The sequence below is a fragment of the Maniola hyperantus genome, chromosome 20 (assembly GCF_902806685.2).
Source record: "Maniola hyperantus chromosome 20, iAphHyp1.2, whole genome shotgun sequence".
Classification (NCBI taxonomy): Eukaryota; Metazoa; Arthropoda; class Insecta; order Lepidoptera; family Nymphalidae; genus Maniola; species Maniola hyperantus.
In genome coordinates, this window is record NC_048555.1 from 3,883,105 (window position 1) to 3,901,574 (window position 18,470).

At 38.5% G+C, this 18,470-nt stretch overlaps 1 protein-coding gene across 2 annotated transcripts in view; it reads left to right on the forward strand.

Moving 5' to 3' along the window:
* The window catches only part of Rme-8 (receptor mediated endocytosis 8), a 35,449-nt gene extending 22,935 nt beyond the window's left edge, over positions 1 to 12,514 (forward strand). For both annotated transcript variants that reach the window (XM_034979491.2, XM_069505220.1), the window contains 18 exons: positions 375 to 526; positions 755 to 956; positions 1,341 to 1,529; positions 1,951 to 2,086; positions 2,409 to 2,593; positions 2,722 to 2,910; positions 3,194 to 3,370; positions 3,814 to 3,975; positions 4,584 to 4,796; positions 5,320 to 5,452; positions 5,959 to 6,216; positions 6,616 to 6,728; positions 7,110 to 7,282; positions 7,876 to 8,098; positions 8,593 to 8,760; positions 9,131 to 9,277; positions 9,779 to 10,004; positions 10,396 to 12,514. In XM_034979491.2, coding sequence (XP_034835382.1) covers positions 375 to 526; positions 755 to 956; positions 1,341 to 1,529; positions 1,951 to 2,086; positions 2,409 to 2,593; positions 2,722 to 2,910; positions 3,194 to 3,370; positions 3,814 to 3,975; positions 4,584 to 4,796; positions 5,320 to 5,452; positions 5,959 to 6,216; positions 6,616 to 6,728; positions 7,110 to 7,282; positions 7,876 to 8,098; positions 8,593 to 8,760; positions 9,131 to 9,277; positions 9,779 to 10,004; positions 10,396 to 10,469 — 3,120 coding nt within the window. In that variant the 3' untranslated portion in view covers positions 10,470 to 12,514. The remainder of the gene's footprint in view (positions 1 to 374; positions 527 to 754; positions 957 to 1,340; positions 1,530 to 1,950; positions 2,087 to 2,408; positions 2,594 to 2,721; positions 2,911 to 3,193; positions 3,371 to 3,813; positions 3,976 to 4,583; positions 4,797 to 5,319; positions 5,453 to 5,958; positions 6,217 to 6,615; positions 6,729 to 7,109; positions 7,283 to 7,875; positions 8,099 to 8,592; positions 8,761 to 9,130; positions 9,278 to 9,778; positions 10,005 to 10,395) is intronic.
* The last annotated feature ends 5,956 nt before the right edge of the window (positions 12,515 to 18,470 follow it).

Genomic DNA, 18,470 nt, shown 5'->3' on the forward strand with positions numbered 1-18,470 from the left:
TAAAAAAGTGAGTCTCACCTTGTAGCAATTTTTGGCACATCTATAGTACGCGACAGGTCGAGATGGCAACCGGGGTATGCGGTAGGGGGACGCCCCGCACACCCGCCGTCGCCCGCACTATCGCACACTGGTTTAACACGGGGGCTTTGCGGGTGTGCGGGGTGTTCCAACCCGGATTGCGATCTCGACCTGTCGCATACTATATATTAGTTTTTACAATTACTACGTTTTAGTCGCACAACTAATTTTTAGTCTGATATCTGATTTTGTTGGTAGGATGACGACCAATTTTTATGACCAAGGATTTTTAGCCAAATATGATGAACCTAAAATCTTGCAGTCAGTAATTAATATTTTCTTTTTCATACTTGCAGTCCGATTCAGATATAATGCAGCGTTCTATATTGGGCCAACTATTACCGGAAGCGATGGTGTGCTATTTAGAAAATCACGGTTCTGATAAGTTCGCACAGATATTTCTTGGGGAATGGGATACCCCTGAGGCGATATGGAACTCTGAAATGAGGTATGAAGTAAACGTTAGCTATGGCGTTAGTCGTTTTTAACAGCTTATCAATTGGCGAAAATATAAATCCTGTTATCCCGTGAGGATTTTGAAAACCCCGTTTCGTTAGCAAGATTATAAAGGGAACCTATATGCTTTCAGCTTTCGTCCAAGCGTTAGAGCTAGGCATTGATGAGTCAGTGTGTCAGAACTTTTCTTTTCATATATTTTAAAATATTTTGTTTTTAGGCGCATGTTAATAATGAAAGTATCGGCCCATATCGGCGAGTTCACGCCGCGCCTGCGAGCGCACATCGCCGCCCGCTACCCCTACCTGGCCATCCCGGCAGTGCTCTACCCGCAGCTGCGCAACGAGCTGTTCTGCAATATGTTCTACCTGCGACATCTGTGCGACACCCACAAATTCCCTGATTGGCCTATACCGGAGCCGGTAGGTTCATTTTCTTTTTTTTATTGGTTTCTAAACATCAATTTTGCAAAAAAAAGTTTTTTTTAATAAAAGATTTAATTTATAACCTATAAGATTTGTTACCAGAGTGTTATTATTATTGTTTATAATAATATGTATTTTATATGAATAGCAAAATTAAATGAATTCCCCAGAATACTGTATCTTACCTTAATATTAAATTCCTGAGGCGGCTAAGTGAGGGGGAGGGTTATCACACAATTTAAATTATTGTGTCCATACAACAGACAGTAAAGAGAGTTTTGAGTTTATTTGTCCATTGCTCTTACACTTGTCAAAAAACGCTACAATACCTAGGTAGCTACACTTTTTTATTAGAATAATAATGCGCGTACGTATGTTTAGGTAGGTCTTCTGAAAGACGTGCTAGAGGCGTGGCGTCGCGAGGTGGACAAGAAACCCTCATCTATGACGGCCGAGCAGGCCTACATCGCGCTAGGCCTCGAGCCGGGGGCACATGACGAGGCGGCCGTGCGGAAGGCCTATTACCGTCTGGCGCAACAGTTCCATCCGGATAAGAATCCTGAGGGACGGGTAAGTGAAGCTCTGAATATCTTACGAAGTTTGTCCTTGTTGTTTTTTACAAAGTTAGGTTTCCAGGCGATTTGTTTTGATTTGCTTCAATGACGAGCAGGCCTATATCAGACTCTGGACATATTTTTTACTTTATTGTACAGCAGTTCCTTCTTCAAAGTGTTACACATTTTGTTACAATTTACATGGAGAAAATATATTTAAAAAAAAAATGTCAATGAAAACCTAGAAAATGACTTATTTGAAGTACATGTCCATATTAGACATAATTTTTTAAAAATAATATGTTATAATGAATGAAATCTCGAAATTAAGCCTTAATATGTCGTACGAAGTCATCAACTGCATAATTTTTTTCTTGCAACCCTTTTTTTAATGTATGACTGAATCATTATGAATATCAGGGATATTTTGTGTTCAGGATCGTTTCGAGGCAGTGAATCAAGCGTACGAGTTCCTGTGCAGTCGGGACGTGTGGACCGGCGATGGTCCCAATACAAACAATATCCTGCTTATTCTGCGCACACAGACTATATTATTCCAAAGATATTCTGAAGGTAAATAACTATATGAACAGTAAACTCGATTTGTTCTTCAAACGCGGACAAAGTCGTAGGCGTAACTTAGTTAACTCTAAATTGGATCAATGGTATACGTAAATTGAATGTTGTAGCTGTTAAAAAATATATATGAAACCATTGCAACATATGTTAAAACGACAGATTTCTGTGACAGCCATGACTGTCTTGTTTTAACTGTGTCTTAAGTCTAAACAAAATCAAAGTATGCTCTATAGATTTCGACCTTGTCCTGGAAAAGATTTTGATCTTAATGATCTGAAATGTTTTATAGCTGACATGGGGTGTTTTTTGTGTCTAGTATTATCTCCGTACAAATACGCGGGCTACGGTGCGCTGCTACGCACGGCGCGGCTGGAAGCGGAGGCCGAGTCTCTGTTCGCGCGCGACACCGCACTGTTGCCCGCAGCCTGCGAGCTCGCGCACGCCACGCTCGCCTGTTCCGCTCTTAATGCTGAGGAACTGTGTCGCGAACGCGGTCTTGAGGTATATAAGAAGATATAATAGAAAATACTAGTAGTAAATTGCATTATTTTTGCAACTAATCTCATGTATATTATGTCACGTAAAAACGCAGATGACTGCCAATTGTACAAAAAAAAATACGTTGTCAGGTGTTACAAGAGGCTCTATCACGATGTGTGGCGGTGCTGGGAGGCAGCAAGGAGGGCAGCACTGCGGCTGCCGTGTGCATGCACTGCGCGCGCTGCTTCGCGGTGGCCGCGCGCTTCCCGTCGTGTCGCGCCGCGGCCTCGCAGCTGCCGCAACTCTGCGCCGACATCGTGCCGCTGCTGAGACGACCGGTGCGTGCTACACCTTAACAGACGTCACAAGAGGCGCCCCCGCGCTGTTTCGCGGTGGCCGCGCGCTTTGTGTATCAAAAAAACTCCTAATTTATGTTAGTGCGTAAAAAACCGCGTTACTCGTATGAAACTGTCTAGCAATTTATTATATTATCGTGTGTTGGAAATTGCTGGCTTGCATACCGAAAATTGCCGATTAGCGTTTTGTTTTTTGAATAATAAAGCAATTTCCTATCAAGTGTAAGAAAGGCATATATTACTTTAATTATTTTGTATTGTACAGGAGTTAGGAGAGACGGCGTGTGCTGGCGCGGAGGCGGTGGCGGCATTGTCCGCAGATCCGCAGTGTCGCGTGCGGTTCGCGCGCGCGCACGTGTTGCACGCACTGCTGCCCGCGGTGCTGCGCTACGACTACACGCTCGCCGAGTCCGGAGTACCCAACGAGGGAGATAATAAACAGGTTAAATATAACGCGTGCCAATAAAGAAACTAATCGAAACAAAGCGGTGCTAATCTCTGTCTCACTCAGGTATACTGTCTAAGTGAGATCGAATGATTAACGCCGCTCTTTTTTATATGTTTCTTTATTGGCACTCGTTATAATTAGAGGCACTAATTTTTTGTACCTTTTTATGAAAAATAAACCGTAAGGTGTCGCGGAACAATCGTCAGAAGCGAAGCTTCATATGCATTGCATAAAAATCTTTTACTGTCTCGATAACTCACACGCGCTGCCCAGCCAATGAGATGTGTTTCATTGCTTCTTTCATTCGTTCCTCTTGTAGGTAGGTTTATATTTGAAATATTCTTACCAAGTTTCGCTTCAAATAAACGAATAAAATAAAATAAAAGAAGTTTGCCAAGCTTTTAAATGTTTTTCACGTTTTATATAATTTTGTTCAGGAAGTGGCGAATCGTCTAGCGACGCAATGCGTTGCAGCGCTTGCGGCGCTGTACGGGCCGCACGAGGAAGCGAGCGAAGTGGACGACGATGTGTGTCGAGCATTACACGCCTTGCTCACTCCACACCTGTGTGAGAAACTGGGCAGTTCCGATACACATGAGGTTTGTGTGAATACTTGTGACAAACCATCTAATACACAATGCGTAGCAGCGTTGCCAGCGCTGTATGTACCAACTTTTATGAGGAAAGAGTAATTTTTTTATCGAAGTAATTTTCTGACAATTTTTCTGAAGTTTTTTTTCCTTATTATTGAGTGCCAATAGCTACTCAATCGAACTACGATCTAGCCTTACTTTTGACTAATTAGTAGTTTTGCTTTAACCTAAACATATTATAATTCTAAGAAACTGTCCATTGTCTTTCTTGTTTGATGAGACACTTTGTTCACGTCTTTTTCAGCACTTGCACTTTTTAGTCTCCTCACTATCTTCTTTACGTCGAGTAGCTGGATTGCCGCAACGTTTTTTGACCTAATCTATGAAAATATTAGTTAATTTGATACAGAAGTTGCAGGTATAGGCAGTTAAATGACTTTTTCGATTAGTCTCTCAGCTCAAATGATAAATTGTTCGGTTTGAAACCTAGGACCTTCAAATTGGTATAACGTCTTATTACAGAATTTGACCACAGGCGGCGCTGCATACGCACTCATTTCAAATGTTATAGATCATTTTGAACACATTTAACTAAACATGTAAATACATTGCAGCTCCTTAAAACCCTTACATCCAACTGGAAAACGCCGTACCTTGTATGGGATAACAGCACGCGAGCGGAACTGCAAGAGGCACTGCGAAATCAGCCTACTGGTGACGATGAGCCATTGGTACCTCAGTTGCAGTACTCCGCCCATGAAGGGCTACTATCCGTCGGTGGCGTCTACTTGGACATTTATAACGAACAGCTGGACTTCCCTATTGAGGTAAGGCTTTTTCTAAAAGCTATCATTAGGATCATTACAGTACTCGTATCCCGGAGCTTCACAATATGCCCTGAGTGTAATTACCGAGAGCCGATACGAAGAATATAAATTCCCGCCCAGAAGATTTAGTTTTTAAGGAATTAAGTGCATTAGCATTCTACGTAACATGATTTCTCCAAGGAAGATCAGGTGTTTTAGTATCTTTAAATGATTTTCTCCTCTTCAACAAAACAAATTAGTACATCTTATGGGATAACAGTAGCGACAAAATTGCAAGAGGGCAACTGGTGAAGATGAACCATTGATGCCTCTGTTGCAATACAACGCTATGAGGGAGGGGCTACTATACGAAGCAACACTGAAGAGGTTTTAATAAGATTCGGGTGTGATTAAGAGAGCGTCTGTGCGCATAAAATCGTGCAGGAAACGTATGTTAAAAAGGATAATTGCGAATTGGACAATTTGATAAATGAATGGATGATTGCCTTGGTCTTTTTTTACCTTACCTTGGTCTTTTTTTCAGAATCCCCAACAATTTGTCTTGGACCTGCTCAAGTTTATTGAAGAGGAAACTCAGGCTGACGTACTGGAGGAGAAAGCGGAGCCCATCACGTTGGCTTTGAATTCACTCGCCAATTGTATTATAAAAAATCCAGGTAAACCCTCCATAATATGTTTGCAGATAGAATTTTTTTTTTTGTAAATTTTTCTCAATATTATGAATGTTGTAAGAAATCAAAAATTTCGAGTTCTTCGGTTTTTGCATGCCCCAATATTTGTTCTGGAGAAATATAAACTCTTGTCAATTAAAAGCTAATGTCTGTAAGTGGTATTGCATGCATAGGAGATTTAAAACTCAATCCAAATTAATCTTTTATTTCCTCTATCATACATTTAGGTAGAGTACGCGGGCGAAGGTAATGTACATTGACCTTTAAAAGGAGATAGCAGATTTGTAGAGCACTGTCTCTGTCGTTAAGACCGACAAAACGTCATATAGGTATGAGTGACAGAGACAACGCTCTACAAAGCCGAAATGTCATTCTAAAGGCCGATGTACATTACTTTCGGCCGCGTACTGTATCATCGTAAATCCTCTTACGATATAACTATTTATTCATTAGCTTAGGATAGTTGGACATAGATATTTTATTTTCCTCAGGCGTAGAAATCCAGTGCATCGGACACTTCGGCCTAATATTCGGTCTAATGTCCGCTCGAGCCTTGCCTCAAGCTTCCGAAGCGGCGGTACAAGTAGTAGGGGCCGCGGCGCGCAGCCGAGAGTGTGTGGAGGACATAGCGGCCGGGGCTTTGCTGGGACACCTACTGCCGTTGTTGACTCCCACTAGACCAGACGCGTTGAACGCGCTGGCTGCTTTGCTCACTGCCACGCCTCTGGTGCGAGAGGCTTTGGCTAAAGGTATGTAGATAGCTGGTTCTGACCGCACTCAAAAAGGTCAAATTGGTACCCAAATTTATTCTAAGAGACTTTCAAAGTGTTTCAAAATATTGGTTGTATAAAGTTTGTAAAGAACCTCAGATTAACATGGACTTAAAAAGGCTTTGATAATGGTCACAAAATGCTTTTCGAGGCTTTGGCTCTAAAGGTATGTACAATACTTAAATTTAGGTCTTGGGCTCTATCCAACTGGCATCAAAATAGCGGTCACAAAACTCTTCAAAAATCACCTAAAAGCATCTTTAGCTTCAAGAAGGCTGAAACTTTCAAGATGATTTGAGGCTATTTCAGATCTAGACCTATTGAATTAAGTGCATGATAATATGCTAACAACTTTTTAAATAAACATTTTGATTGCAGGTGCTGTGATATACTTATTAGATTTATTCTGTAACTGTAAGATACCGGAAATAAGGGAGACGGCAGTGGATCTGCTCGCTCGAATGATGGCTGACAAATTACACGGACCGAAGGTACCGTTATATTATGTACTTCAGTTGTGTTTTTGACTTCTAATATGTCTACTATTTAAAACGAATTGAGAACTATTTAAGATTTCTTTAACTATTAAAAAGAGTTTTATAATTTACTAGAGGATGCCCGCGACTTCGTCCGCGCGGATTTAGGTTTTTAACAATCCTGTGGGGACTCTGATTTTCCGAGATAAAAAGTGGTCTATGTACTTCCCCGGGATGTAAACTAACTCTGTACCAAATTTCATCAGAATCGGTTAAACTGTTGGGCCGTGAAAAGCTAGCAGACAGACAGACACACTTTTACATTTATAATATTAGTATGGATTTACTTAAAAAAAAAAATTGTTTAAAATAAGTGTAACGCACCTCCCCATTCAGGTCCGTCTCACGATATCGCGGTACGTGCCGAGTGTATTCGCCGAGGCCATGCGGGAAGCGGGCGCGGCGGGCGCCTTACATACATTCGACGCGGCGCACGAACATCCCGAACTAGTTTGGGGCGACGAACTGAGAGCTCGCGTGCGAGCCAACCTAGCGCAGTTGCGAGATAGGTGAGTTGGTATATTTCTTCCAATCTTTCTCCTCGCGCCTTTTATCTTGTCCAATTTATTTTTATTCATTTCGCTATTAATTTTTAACGAACTTTTTGACATTTGCATTGAAAACAAAATTACTAATGCCAAAAATTTCGCCATAAATAATTTTAAGTGGCTTATAAAACAACCAGAAAGGTTGTAAGTTTATTAGTAGATGCGTCTGACGATTCAAAAGTACATACTTGTAAAAGTTTATTTGAATAAAAAATATTTTTATTTATTAATTAAATTCTTTTTTAACTTTCTTTGTATGATTTTAAGGTTCTCAATTAGATGCATATAGATCACAGATCACCAACAATAGACATCGCTCAAGTGGCCAGGTTTTTTTAAATGAGAACAAAAATATTTATTCTAAAATAAAACTTAACACCTATGCAATAAGTCTAAATTAGACTAAATCAGGTCAAACTATTTATTTTTTTGCTTTTATTTTTTCGGGCTGCTTTTGAAGCACTTATTACAAATCCCTGCAGATACTCGATATATCGATTAGATTAGATGTGTATTTTTCATCGATTAATCCAAATTTAATTTTGTATTGATAGGCATTATACAAACCAAATCCGGGACCCATCAGTATTATTCGAAGACCGCGACGCGACAGAGACGGGCGAGGAGGCGTGGGCGCCGGCCGGCGAGGTGGTGGTGGGCGGCGTGTACCTCAAGCTGTTCCTGCAGAACCCTACGTGGAGCTTGCGCAGCCCCAAGCGGTTCCTGCAGGAGCTGCTCACTGAAACCCTCGCCTCGTTACATAAGGACTCTTCCGAGGTAAGCAAGGTCAATTTCATATAAGAACAATATGTAACAAGTCACGATTTAGCCAAATTGAACCTTTCGCGTCAGTGCTTCTCAAAACAAGGCAGTTCTCGTAGTCATGGCAAAATACATTATCTTGAATCGTTTCATTTCCTTATGATTATTATCTGATAATGCTTGTGTATACCTAATATTATTTACTCCAAAACATTTTCAACTTATTCAACACACAAAAAGATATAAAAACAAACTGGCTTATCCCAATAACTTTACAAGCGGTATAACTGACTCGTTTAGTCCATAAAAACGCACGTGTTTAACGTTAGATTAGACCTCTTTTAAGTTTTTGTGGCGGAACCATAAACCTCTTGCCCCACTGCCGACTAGGAACAAGTCAAAATCAAAATGGTGAAATTCATGTGCCTCAATGTGCGGCCTAAAAAAGATGCAGTGCATATTCGTAGTCTTGGTATTTTTGAAAACCTTTTAAATAACTTATTTAACAGGGCAGCAGAGGAGACACTTGCGCGCGCGCGTTAGCGGCGTTGCTGCGCGCGCGGCCCGCACTGTGCGAGGCGTGCGCGCAGCTGGGGGAGCTGCCCCGCCTCGCGCGGCTATTGCCGGCGTGCCCCAAACACGCCGTGCCTGTATTAGCTGCGCTGGCGCAGACTCAGGTATCTTTTGAGCTGGATTTATTTATTCGTTGTTAAATTATGATGTTGCTTTTTTAACCTTGTTCAGGGATTCGAGATAATATGGGGCGATCTCTCTTGCACAATAATTGTATAGAAGTGAAAAGTACACACTATACATAACATACTATCCTTACTCTGTAACAAAATTAGTGTACACCAAAGACACGACGTCCGCACCGCACCGGCACCAGTGTCAGATGAAACTGACATCTTGGTCGCAATGTGAAGTGAACGTTCCCTATGTTCTGCGACCAATGATATGCGGTCCCTTACTTCCCTGTTCGTTCGACTCCGTGGAAAAAGTTTAAGTTCTATTTGTATAAAAAACCCATAATATTGTTTGCTTTAGGCGTGTGTTTTGGCGCTCAGTCAGACGGACGTGATGTCGGGACTGAAGACGGCCGTGAAGACGTGCCGCGAGGTGGTGGGCGCGGCTTGCGACGCGCTGTGCTCCATCTTCAACAGCACCGTCAACACGGACAAACTCGTGCTGCAGGTATTATTTAGTAAACTTTCAATTTTTTTTAGTTATTAATGCGTATCCATTTATTCAGCGAACTTGTGTTAAGCTTATAAAGTAGGATCTTTAGAAGTTTTGAACTTTCAATTCGCACTGCCACCATAGTCCACACCACATTGCATACGGAAAAGGTTTTATCTTCCACTGTTCGTTATTCAAGATAATTTTTACCTTGCACGAGCTGGAATTTTCAGGGTTCCTTTAAAATTACGACATGGGATTATCGAATGGATAAACAAATTCCGTAAAAACTGGCAACGAATTCTCTACTTTTTAATCCGAGAAATGTACAGTTCGCAACAATTTACAAAACTCCACTTCTGCAAGAATGCCGTCACACCTCAATGTCACTCCATACTATTTAATTCACACGAAACGTTGTGCGTTGTCACAGAAATTTACGATGCGACCTATATAGCGATTCTGTTTTCGATTTTCTGGATTCCACAACTGAATTGGAACAATTTTTTATTCTAGGCATTAGAATCGGAGCTGGTTAGCGAGTTGCTTGCAGTACTAGAGGGTCGGAGTATAGAGGGCAGTGCGGCGGCGCGCGTCGTGGGCGCTCTCAAGGCCATGTGTCGCAGCGGCGCGCACGCGGAGCGAGTGAGAACGTTGTTGGCGCGCTCGCCTGTGTGGGAGCAGTACTCTGCGCAGCGGCATGACCTGTTCATATCCGCGCCGCAACACCATTCCATTGCGGGTAAGTTCCTTGAAAATTATAAAATTTTCATCGCAGGTATAGGTGAAAACTCTGTCTATCTGTATGTGAAGATCGCCACACCCGTATCGGAACAGCACATCGACCTTTATAGTTTGCGGTACAGCTGGTACTTTAGACTCTGGTTGTAGGACATAGAGCAGTCACTACTTGCCCAAACAACCAATAAAATTTGCTGCTGTCTTTTTGAGTTTGAAGATTTACTTTATTGACCAACCATCCCAGGCAGACATTACAATCGCCTCGGGCTACAAAAAACAAATTAAATTAAAAAAAAAATATTACCAATATAAATAATTTCTACAATTAAGATTGATTTATACTTAAAAAAAACTCACTTTACACTATGGTAACCGTATCTTCTATCCACCAGCGGCGCCGCAGACCGCCGGCTACCTGTCGGCGCCGCCGTCCGCGCCGCCCGCGCACCCGCCGCCGCTCGACTGACCGACTCACTGTCTCTCTCACGCCGAGATTACCACTGTCCACTGAGGCGAGTCTGCTGCTCACTAGCTCAGAGATCTCATGTTCTTGATTACTCACACACATGGTCCTACCAAACTTTTTGGATGCATCACAGTTTATACTCGTTTAAGAAATCTACAACTCTAACTATACCTAAGTATACATATAGTAATAACAAACGTGCAGGTTAGGATTTGGACGCGCACGCGAGGGCGTATCCTATCTTTGAAATCAGTGGCAAAATTTTGTACCGCCTACAAAGTTTGGTGAGATCTGTATAAAGATGTTACAGAGCCTATTTATATTGAAATCGTGTAAATATTTCTTGTAATTTTTTATAAACTCAAAGAATAAATATATATAGAAAAATGACGGTTATTTCGTACCAGTCCGTGAGTAGTGACACTCAGTACCGCCTTAAATGTACTAAAAAAAGATATCCACTGCAAACTTGACGGTAACCTTGATTTTGTATGGCCAGCGTTAAACATGCTGTGTCTTAGCCTTCGGAACGCCGTGGTATCCCTCGGGATGGTTCGGAATTCGTCGAGATGCCGAAATAAGACAGCGCCCGCGACCCGTGCACGTCGTTATTAGCTTGAACGGATGCCTCGGCATGCCTAAGGATATCATGGCATATCTAAGGATACCATCGGGTGCACTAACATGTAGGGAATCGCAGGGATCCCCTGCCGTGCCGTGCTGCCAGTAGACGTCGGGCCTAAGTACTTTCTATAGGTTCAACGCTTTCAATGTAAATATACACTGTTGCAACTCTTTTAAATAGTTAAACACTGTGTTAAGTATAATGTGCTTTTTTTTAATTATCGGTCCTTCAAAGCTTAGCATTATAATCGAAAGTATAAATATTGTATAATCTTTTATTTTTTGCCATAAGTGCTCGAAATTATGCTGCAAAATAAAATATTAACCATAATGTAATATCGAAGTTTATAATGTAATATACTCGTAAGCATGTATATACAAATTTCTACGATAATCGGCAAATAACTATAGACTGCCCTTTTACGATAATTTTATTAAACACGATGACATTCTAAATTAACATAATGCGAATTTTTAATATTCAAACTGTTGCATGTTGCTTTTGTTACTGCTTTGTTCTCCACAGTAAATAGATAATTATTAATAGTATTATGTATATATTTTTTTTTAATTTTTACCATCACATCATAAAAAGATTTTTTATATTGTACTTATGCTTAACTCACCAAATATTACAATATAAATCGTTTATAAAGTTTATTAAGTATTAAATGCCCAGAGTAAATTATTTTATGTATTTTTATTATTATGTATTAATAGATTTCGATATAAATATTTATCCTAAAAGAAAGTATGAAGTACCAATTATATTAAATGAGTCCAGACCAAGTTAAAATTGTGTATTTTTCAATTTATCGTTTTTTAGAAATTTAAATTACAGGTAGTTTGATTTTCTTAAAAGTTTCAAAAATCAACAAAAAACTGAGGTACTTTTAATTTTAACTCAGTTAAGACTTTCCAAATAGGCGAATATTTTAAATATATGAACCTAGATTACCTTTACATATTTTTAATATTAGCCTTTTTAATTATTATTTAATATTGCATTATTTAAAACTCATAAATGTTATTGATTTCTTAATTATTGGTTTCGAGAATAAAATAAAATTCTTTTGCCGTCAATTTCGAATTCAGGTTATACATCTTACTTTTACTTTTTACTCTTTAGATTGAAATCATGGCATTATCCTGACAAATAACCTGACGTTTCACGCTCTTTTCATAGAATTTTTCAAACAATCAAATAACATACAAGATAAGTATGAGAAGTAGTGTCCGACCGAAGTTCGATTTCAGGCCGAAGTCGAAGGTTTAATAAATCCTAAGAAATTCGGTTCGAGAGATGTTGACTGTTGTCTTGTTGAACTTGTTATAAAATATAACAACACTTCGAAATAATGTCAATTATAATGTTTATTTACTTAAAAGTAATTTAACAATCACAATTAGTCCTAGTTTTTCAACTACACTAGCGGCACGCTATGATGGCCGGTTTGACACATTACAATAGTGATGTGGAATGTCAATTTATTCTCGAACAAAAAACAATTAAGTTTTGTTTTTGTACCTGATTAAATAGGTTTAATAAAACAAAAATGTATATGTTTATTTAATTTATTTGAACGAACTGAATATTTGAACGAAAATGAATATACATACTTTATATGCACACAAGAAACATATGAATACAAAAGATACCGAAAAAGGTGCCACAAAAGGCCATAATTAATCAGATTCGTCCATACTACTATTTTCACTGTCGTCACTGCTATCATCACATACATTAATAATTATATGTTCGTTTTCTATAATATTATCTATTTTCACATCTCTTTCATAATCTTCCCTTATTAATTTAACAGTTCTATTCACAACCTTTTCCCAGTCTCCTTTAGTCACATGTTCACAAGCTTCTTCTAATAATTTTAGCATTTTTTTTGTGGTAAATGGGGGTTCTGTATTGTGTCTTGCAGCATATCCCTTAATTTGAGCCCACACCAACTCAATCGCATTATACTCACAATGGTAAGGCGGTAACCGTATAACTCTGTGCCCATGTTCTAATGCTATTTCGTCAATGACGTATCGGATCTTGGTTGGTTTGTTTTCTTTTAAAAGACGTACTAATTCCGCTTTTAACATATTCATGTTTGCATCTACGCCATTTTTACGAAGCCATGCGACGATATCAGCTTTCTTTTGGGATTGGGCAGGTGGCTTGTCAATTTGCATCGAGTGGTATGGGGCGTTGTCCATAATTATAATAGATGGTTCAGGGAGGCTACACAACATTGAGGTAAACCATTCAGTAAACTTTTCTCCATTCATGTCTTCATGATAGTCTCCAGTGGTTTTTGACGCAAAAGCCATGAGAGAACCTTCGACAAACCCGTTGATGGTTCCGGCGTGACAAATTATAAGTCGCGATCCTTTTCCTACAGGAACTTTGGAAGTAGATGCTGCTGTGTCATCGTTCCAAGAACGGCCTACAGTATGGTTAGCATTAAGCCATGTTTCATCCAAGAACACAACATTTTGCCAATTTTTGATTTCTTTCACTTGCCGTAAAAAAGTATACCTTGCCATCGCTATATCAAATCTTTCCATCAATATTTTGCGTTTGTTACATTTTTTGTATCGAAATCCAATGGTCTTCAAAATCTTCGTTAAAGAACTTTCCCCACCGAAGAATAATCCAGCTTCCTTCAGTGAATGCACCAACTTTTTTCTTGTTGGATACTCCTTCTGTAAATAGTAGCCGTAAACATGTCTTCGGATAGCATCGGCATCAAAGCTATCGATGCCTACGACTGGTTTTGCTCGTTTTCTCTTTTTTGGTGTGTGAAGTTTATTTTCTTCTGTGCCAGTCTCGCCATATTTTTTTTTAGTTATCCGTCTAACAGTTCGTTGTCCAATATTAAGCGCATCAGCTACGCGTTCAACCACTGACGTTATAGGTAAAATTGGCCCTCCATTTTGAGCTTCACGATCGAAATAGTTACGAAGGCGTATTAGGAACTCACGTGTCTGACTATTTAGAACAGTTCTCTGCGTACGTTCGGTCATATCGACGAAATCCACAACAAAGGGCTTGAACAGAGTCCAAATTAACGAGCAAGGGTCAACAGTAATGCAGTATCAATATTTGAAATCCAAAGCCAGGTCAAAACTATATCACAATCGCATTGCACTGACAGTTTATACTTTTCGAAGCAACGTCAATTCGAAACTGCTTTGTTTTGCATTGAGCATTGACGCGAGTTTGCCGGAGGTAGTAGTTGTGCTAGCCAGCGATCCTATGTGACGATCGTATTAGATTCCATTTTTAAAAATTTATTGATATTTTTTTGCGATTTCAGAGGTTTGTCCACATAGTGAAAATTGTTCATATTCACAAGTACATTCACCCCTTAAATGGTGCAAACTGATTTTTCTACACTTGTATACATTTAAGAAATCAATTTAATAAATAAATTTTGAGTCCTAAACCTAAAACTACATTCGATAAAATTTATGAATCTCTGCACATCACTATCGTCAATAAAGTAATACAATTATTTCCTTCAAAGTCGTTATCAATTAATACGGAACTTCATGAGCGGACAAACGTCAAACCGGCCATCATAGCGTGCCGCTAGTTTAGTGTGAAAGTAGACTGGCAAAATCTTGCTTTGGCAGAAACCTTCGGCTTTGGCCACAACTACGGCCCATTTTGGCCGATGCCGAATATGTCCGAAGACGAAGGTTCGGTCGGACACTAAAAATAATGCTATAGCCTATAATACATATTTTATAAACTTAACTAATTGTAAGGCTCGGTTTGGCGTTTCGCCTCAACTCAATATACTGGATGGTATGAAAGTTTGTCTTGTACGAATCTTAGTGTGATATTACTATTATATTAAAACTAATTTTAATGTTGTATTTGTTAGTCATATCATAGTGATAAGCAGAGTCTGGAATTTTCGTAGCACTTTTAATTTGTCAAAGGGATTGCACGTTCGTCGATTTCCGATTGTCGGTATATTAAATCTCAAATAGATTGTTAGGTCCATATCATAATAAGTAATGGCAATATTATTCTATTGATCTTTCATTATTTGTTTTAAAGACGTATCTTATATATACAATGTGCCCCAGGGCTAGCTAAGTGACCGCCAAGTATATCTGGAATATTTGCACAAACCACTAGACGGATCGGGTTTATGACTTAGACATCCGCTAAGCTAACAAAGGGTTTTTGAAAATTCAACCCATAAGGGGGTAAAATAAGGGTTTGTTTGTGTAGTTCACACGGATCAAGATCGCGGACATCATTATAATATCATCAATATTAGCAATTTGAAGGTACATTTTCTTGAAAATATCTAGAAAAATACCCGGAGTTTATTTATAAGGAAATATTTCATTTAGCTTATAATATGAATTATTACCTACTCGCACGAAATATAAGTGCAGAAATAGGTTTAATCGATCCCGTTGGCAAATTAAAAGTGCTACGAAAATTCCGGACCCTCGTGATAAGATTAAAAAAGTATAGGCTGCGTTTACACTGGTAGTCGAACTATAGAGCTTTTCTTATGCCAGAGAAATTGCGACAGAGTTATCTTATTTTTATTAATCTATGCCGCATTTAGTAAAATAAGACTGGCCGCAATCTAAATCTTTAACAATCCATTATCCATTATACCTTTATATTTGACTTATCTTTTGCTTTTTACCGGAACTTCTATTTGGATGCAATTAATAGCTAGTTGATACAAACTGTATAGGTTTGCATTGGAAAGATGTATTATTATTTCCATTATTAACCGACTTCAAAAAAAGGAGGAGGTTCTCAATTCGTCGGAATCTTTTTTTTTTTTTTTTTTTTTTTTTTTTTTTTTTTTTTTTTATGTATGTTCCCCGATTACTCAAAAACGCCTGGACCGATTTTGAAAATTCTTTTTTTGTTTGAAAGGGTATACTTCAAAGTTGGTCCCATTTCAATTTGGTGAAGATCTGATGAACATCTTCGAAGATAGATACTGGAACTCCTCAACGGATAAGAGTAAATTGCTCGCGATCAGTGTAATAGCTTAGTAAACAGTAGATTTTTAACCAGTCATAGCATAATTCCATGGGGCCACTAAAAATTGTGAAATAAAATATTTTTACAAAAAAAATAAAAACCGACTTCGTTACATAAACACTAAAAATTGAAAAATAATTTAATTTATTACCGAATATATTATGTATACAAGAGTTAATATAGTTCCATAATAATATTTTTTGGGGTCGGTGCCAATGAGGTGCCATTGTGGAGTCCCATAAAATTATGAAGTCTAGACGATTCGCGCAGCTAAAGCTAATTGGCACCGGCACCAAAAAGTATTATTATGGAACTATATTAACTCTTGTATACATAATATATTCGGTAATAAATTAAATTATTTTTCAATTTTTAGTGTTTATGTAACGAAGTCGGTTTTTATTTTTTTTGTAAAAAATTTTTTTTCATTGTAAATACAAGTGCGTAAATTTGCCCCAAAGGCAGGTACATATTATAAAAATCTAGATAGGCAGAGCGCATACAATAATTGTATTTTAAATAGCGAAGACAAATTCGTACGCTCGTGTGTGTGACACATACACAGGCTGCATTGATATTGGCGCGGGGTTTGCGCACCTTTTGACGCCTAAAAGCGTGCTTTCAAAAATGACGGTCCGTTACTAGAGTTGTGCAAACGTAAGTGAGTAGTTGCTTGCACTTATTAAACACAAGCTGATGCCTGCGACTTCGTTCGTGTGGAATTAGGTTTTTAAAAAATCCCGTGGGAACTCTTTGATTTTTTGGGATAAAAAGGACCCTATATCACTCTCCAGGTCTTTATCTATACCCATGCAAAATTACGGTAATCTGTTGCACCGTTGCGAGGTGATTGAAGGACAAACCAACAAAAAAACACACTTTCTCATTTATAATAAGGGTACTGATTGAATAAGACCGTATTTCATTGTTTTTTTTTTGTAATTTCTCAATCTGGTGGTGGGCGATAACAATTGTAACACAGTTTCTAACTAAAGCAGTTGTTACCGTTTTTAATTTTAAGGTAAACAGAAAAATATAGATTTTTAATTTTCCATTCGCAAGAGAGTTAAAACATTTGCGTTAAAACTTGTCAAATTATCGATCGATGAGTTGATTCCTACTTGTTCCATTATCAATGCATTCATTTACACAGCTTATCAATGTCTATTAAAAAGTTCTCGTTCGAACGATGTCTCAATCCTCAATCACATTCATCATTTCGATACTCATGCGCAAGTAAAACTACCAAGTAAGCTTAAAAACCTAAGACAAATGGGCTAAATGAAGACACAAAAGAAATAGTGTGTAAACGTATTATAAGCAATTTTATGTTGCTCGAAGTACGTCCTAATTATTTTAATGATATGATTAAAAATGGCGTCGGTCATACCCATCGTGTGTTCCCGGTTTTATAAGGATTTATTTTTAAGTTTAAGCTTGCTATATCTATTATTCTGTCCCAGTTATTAACTTTAAGCTCTGCTCTGTCACAAGATATTTTTGTTACCTACATCGGCAAAGATAAAATCGTTAAAGATAGTGGCTAAACCAGTTGCGCATAATCTCTAAACTAAATTGATAGGTCTAAATGTAGTGCTATCCTCTTCCGTAGGGAGAGATATATAAGAGATGGCAACACATTTAGGCCTGTCATTATAATTTAGGTTAGAGATTGTGTACAACTGAATTAGCGCCCCGTTGTATACTTACTCGTGATACAGTCCACCCGTAAGGTCCAAACGCATTTGCGCAGTGCTGCACGACGCGGCAGCGCCTTGTTCCATACAAACTCATATAAACTATATTTGTCGCCACGTCGCGCAGCGCAGCTCAAGTGCGTGTTGTGACTTTTAATATCAAATTATTACTTCTTAATTTTAGAACATTGCCTTTGTCGATGAAACAAAAATATTACTTGTGGCTACGGCCATACTGTATTATAAAGCTGGATACACACGTGCGATTGAATGGAATGTTTCAATACGAGCGATGGCAACATGTGATGTTACGGAGAAACTGAATGTTTAATATTTTTATATTTAGTAGTAAGCTATACATGTGTAGTGTAAAGTAATATATGGAATTCATATTATAATACGCTTTTTTATTTGTGAGGCTCCTTCAATAAAATAGTTTTATAGGCCTTTTGTTTAACTGAGACGGTTCTTGAGGAAGCTGTACGTCGCGGGAGCTAATGCTACCTTGATCACCGTCTTATTTAAACGATAAAGCCCTATAGAAAAAATGTCAACAGAAATACATAATCGTTAATTTTTTCACGGATGTGATTCAGTCTTAACTTACGGAGATTTTAAGAGTTTTAGCAAAATATTTAGAAATGAGTA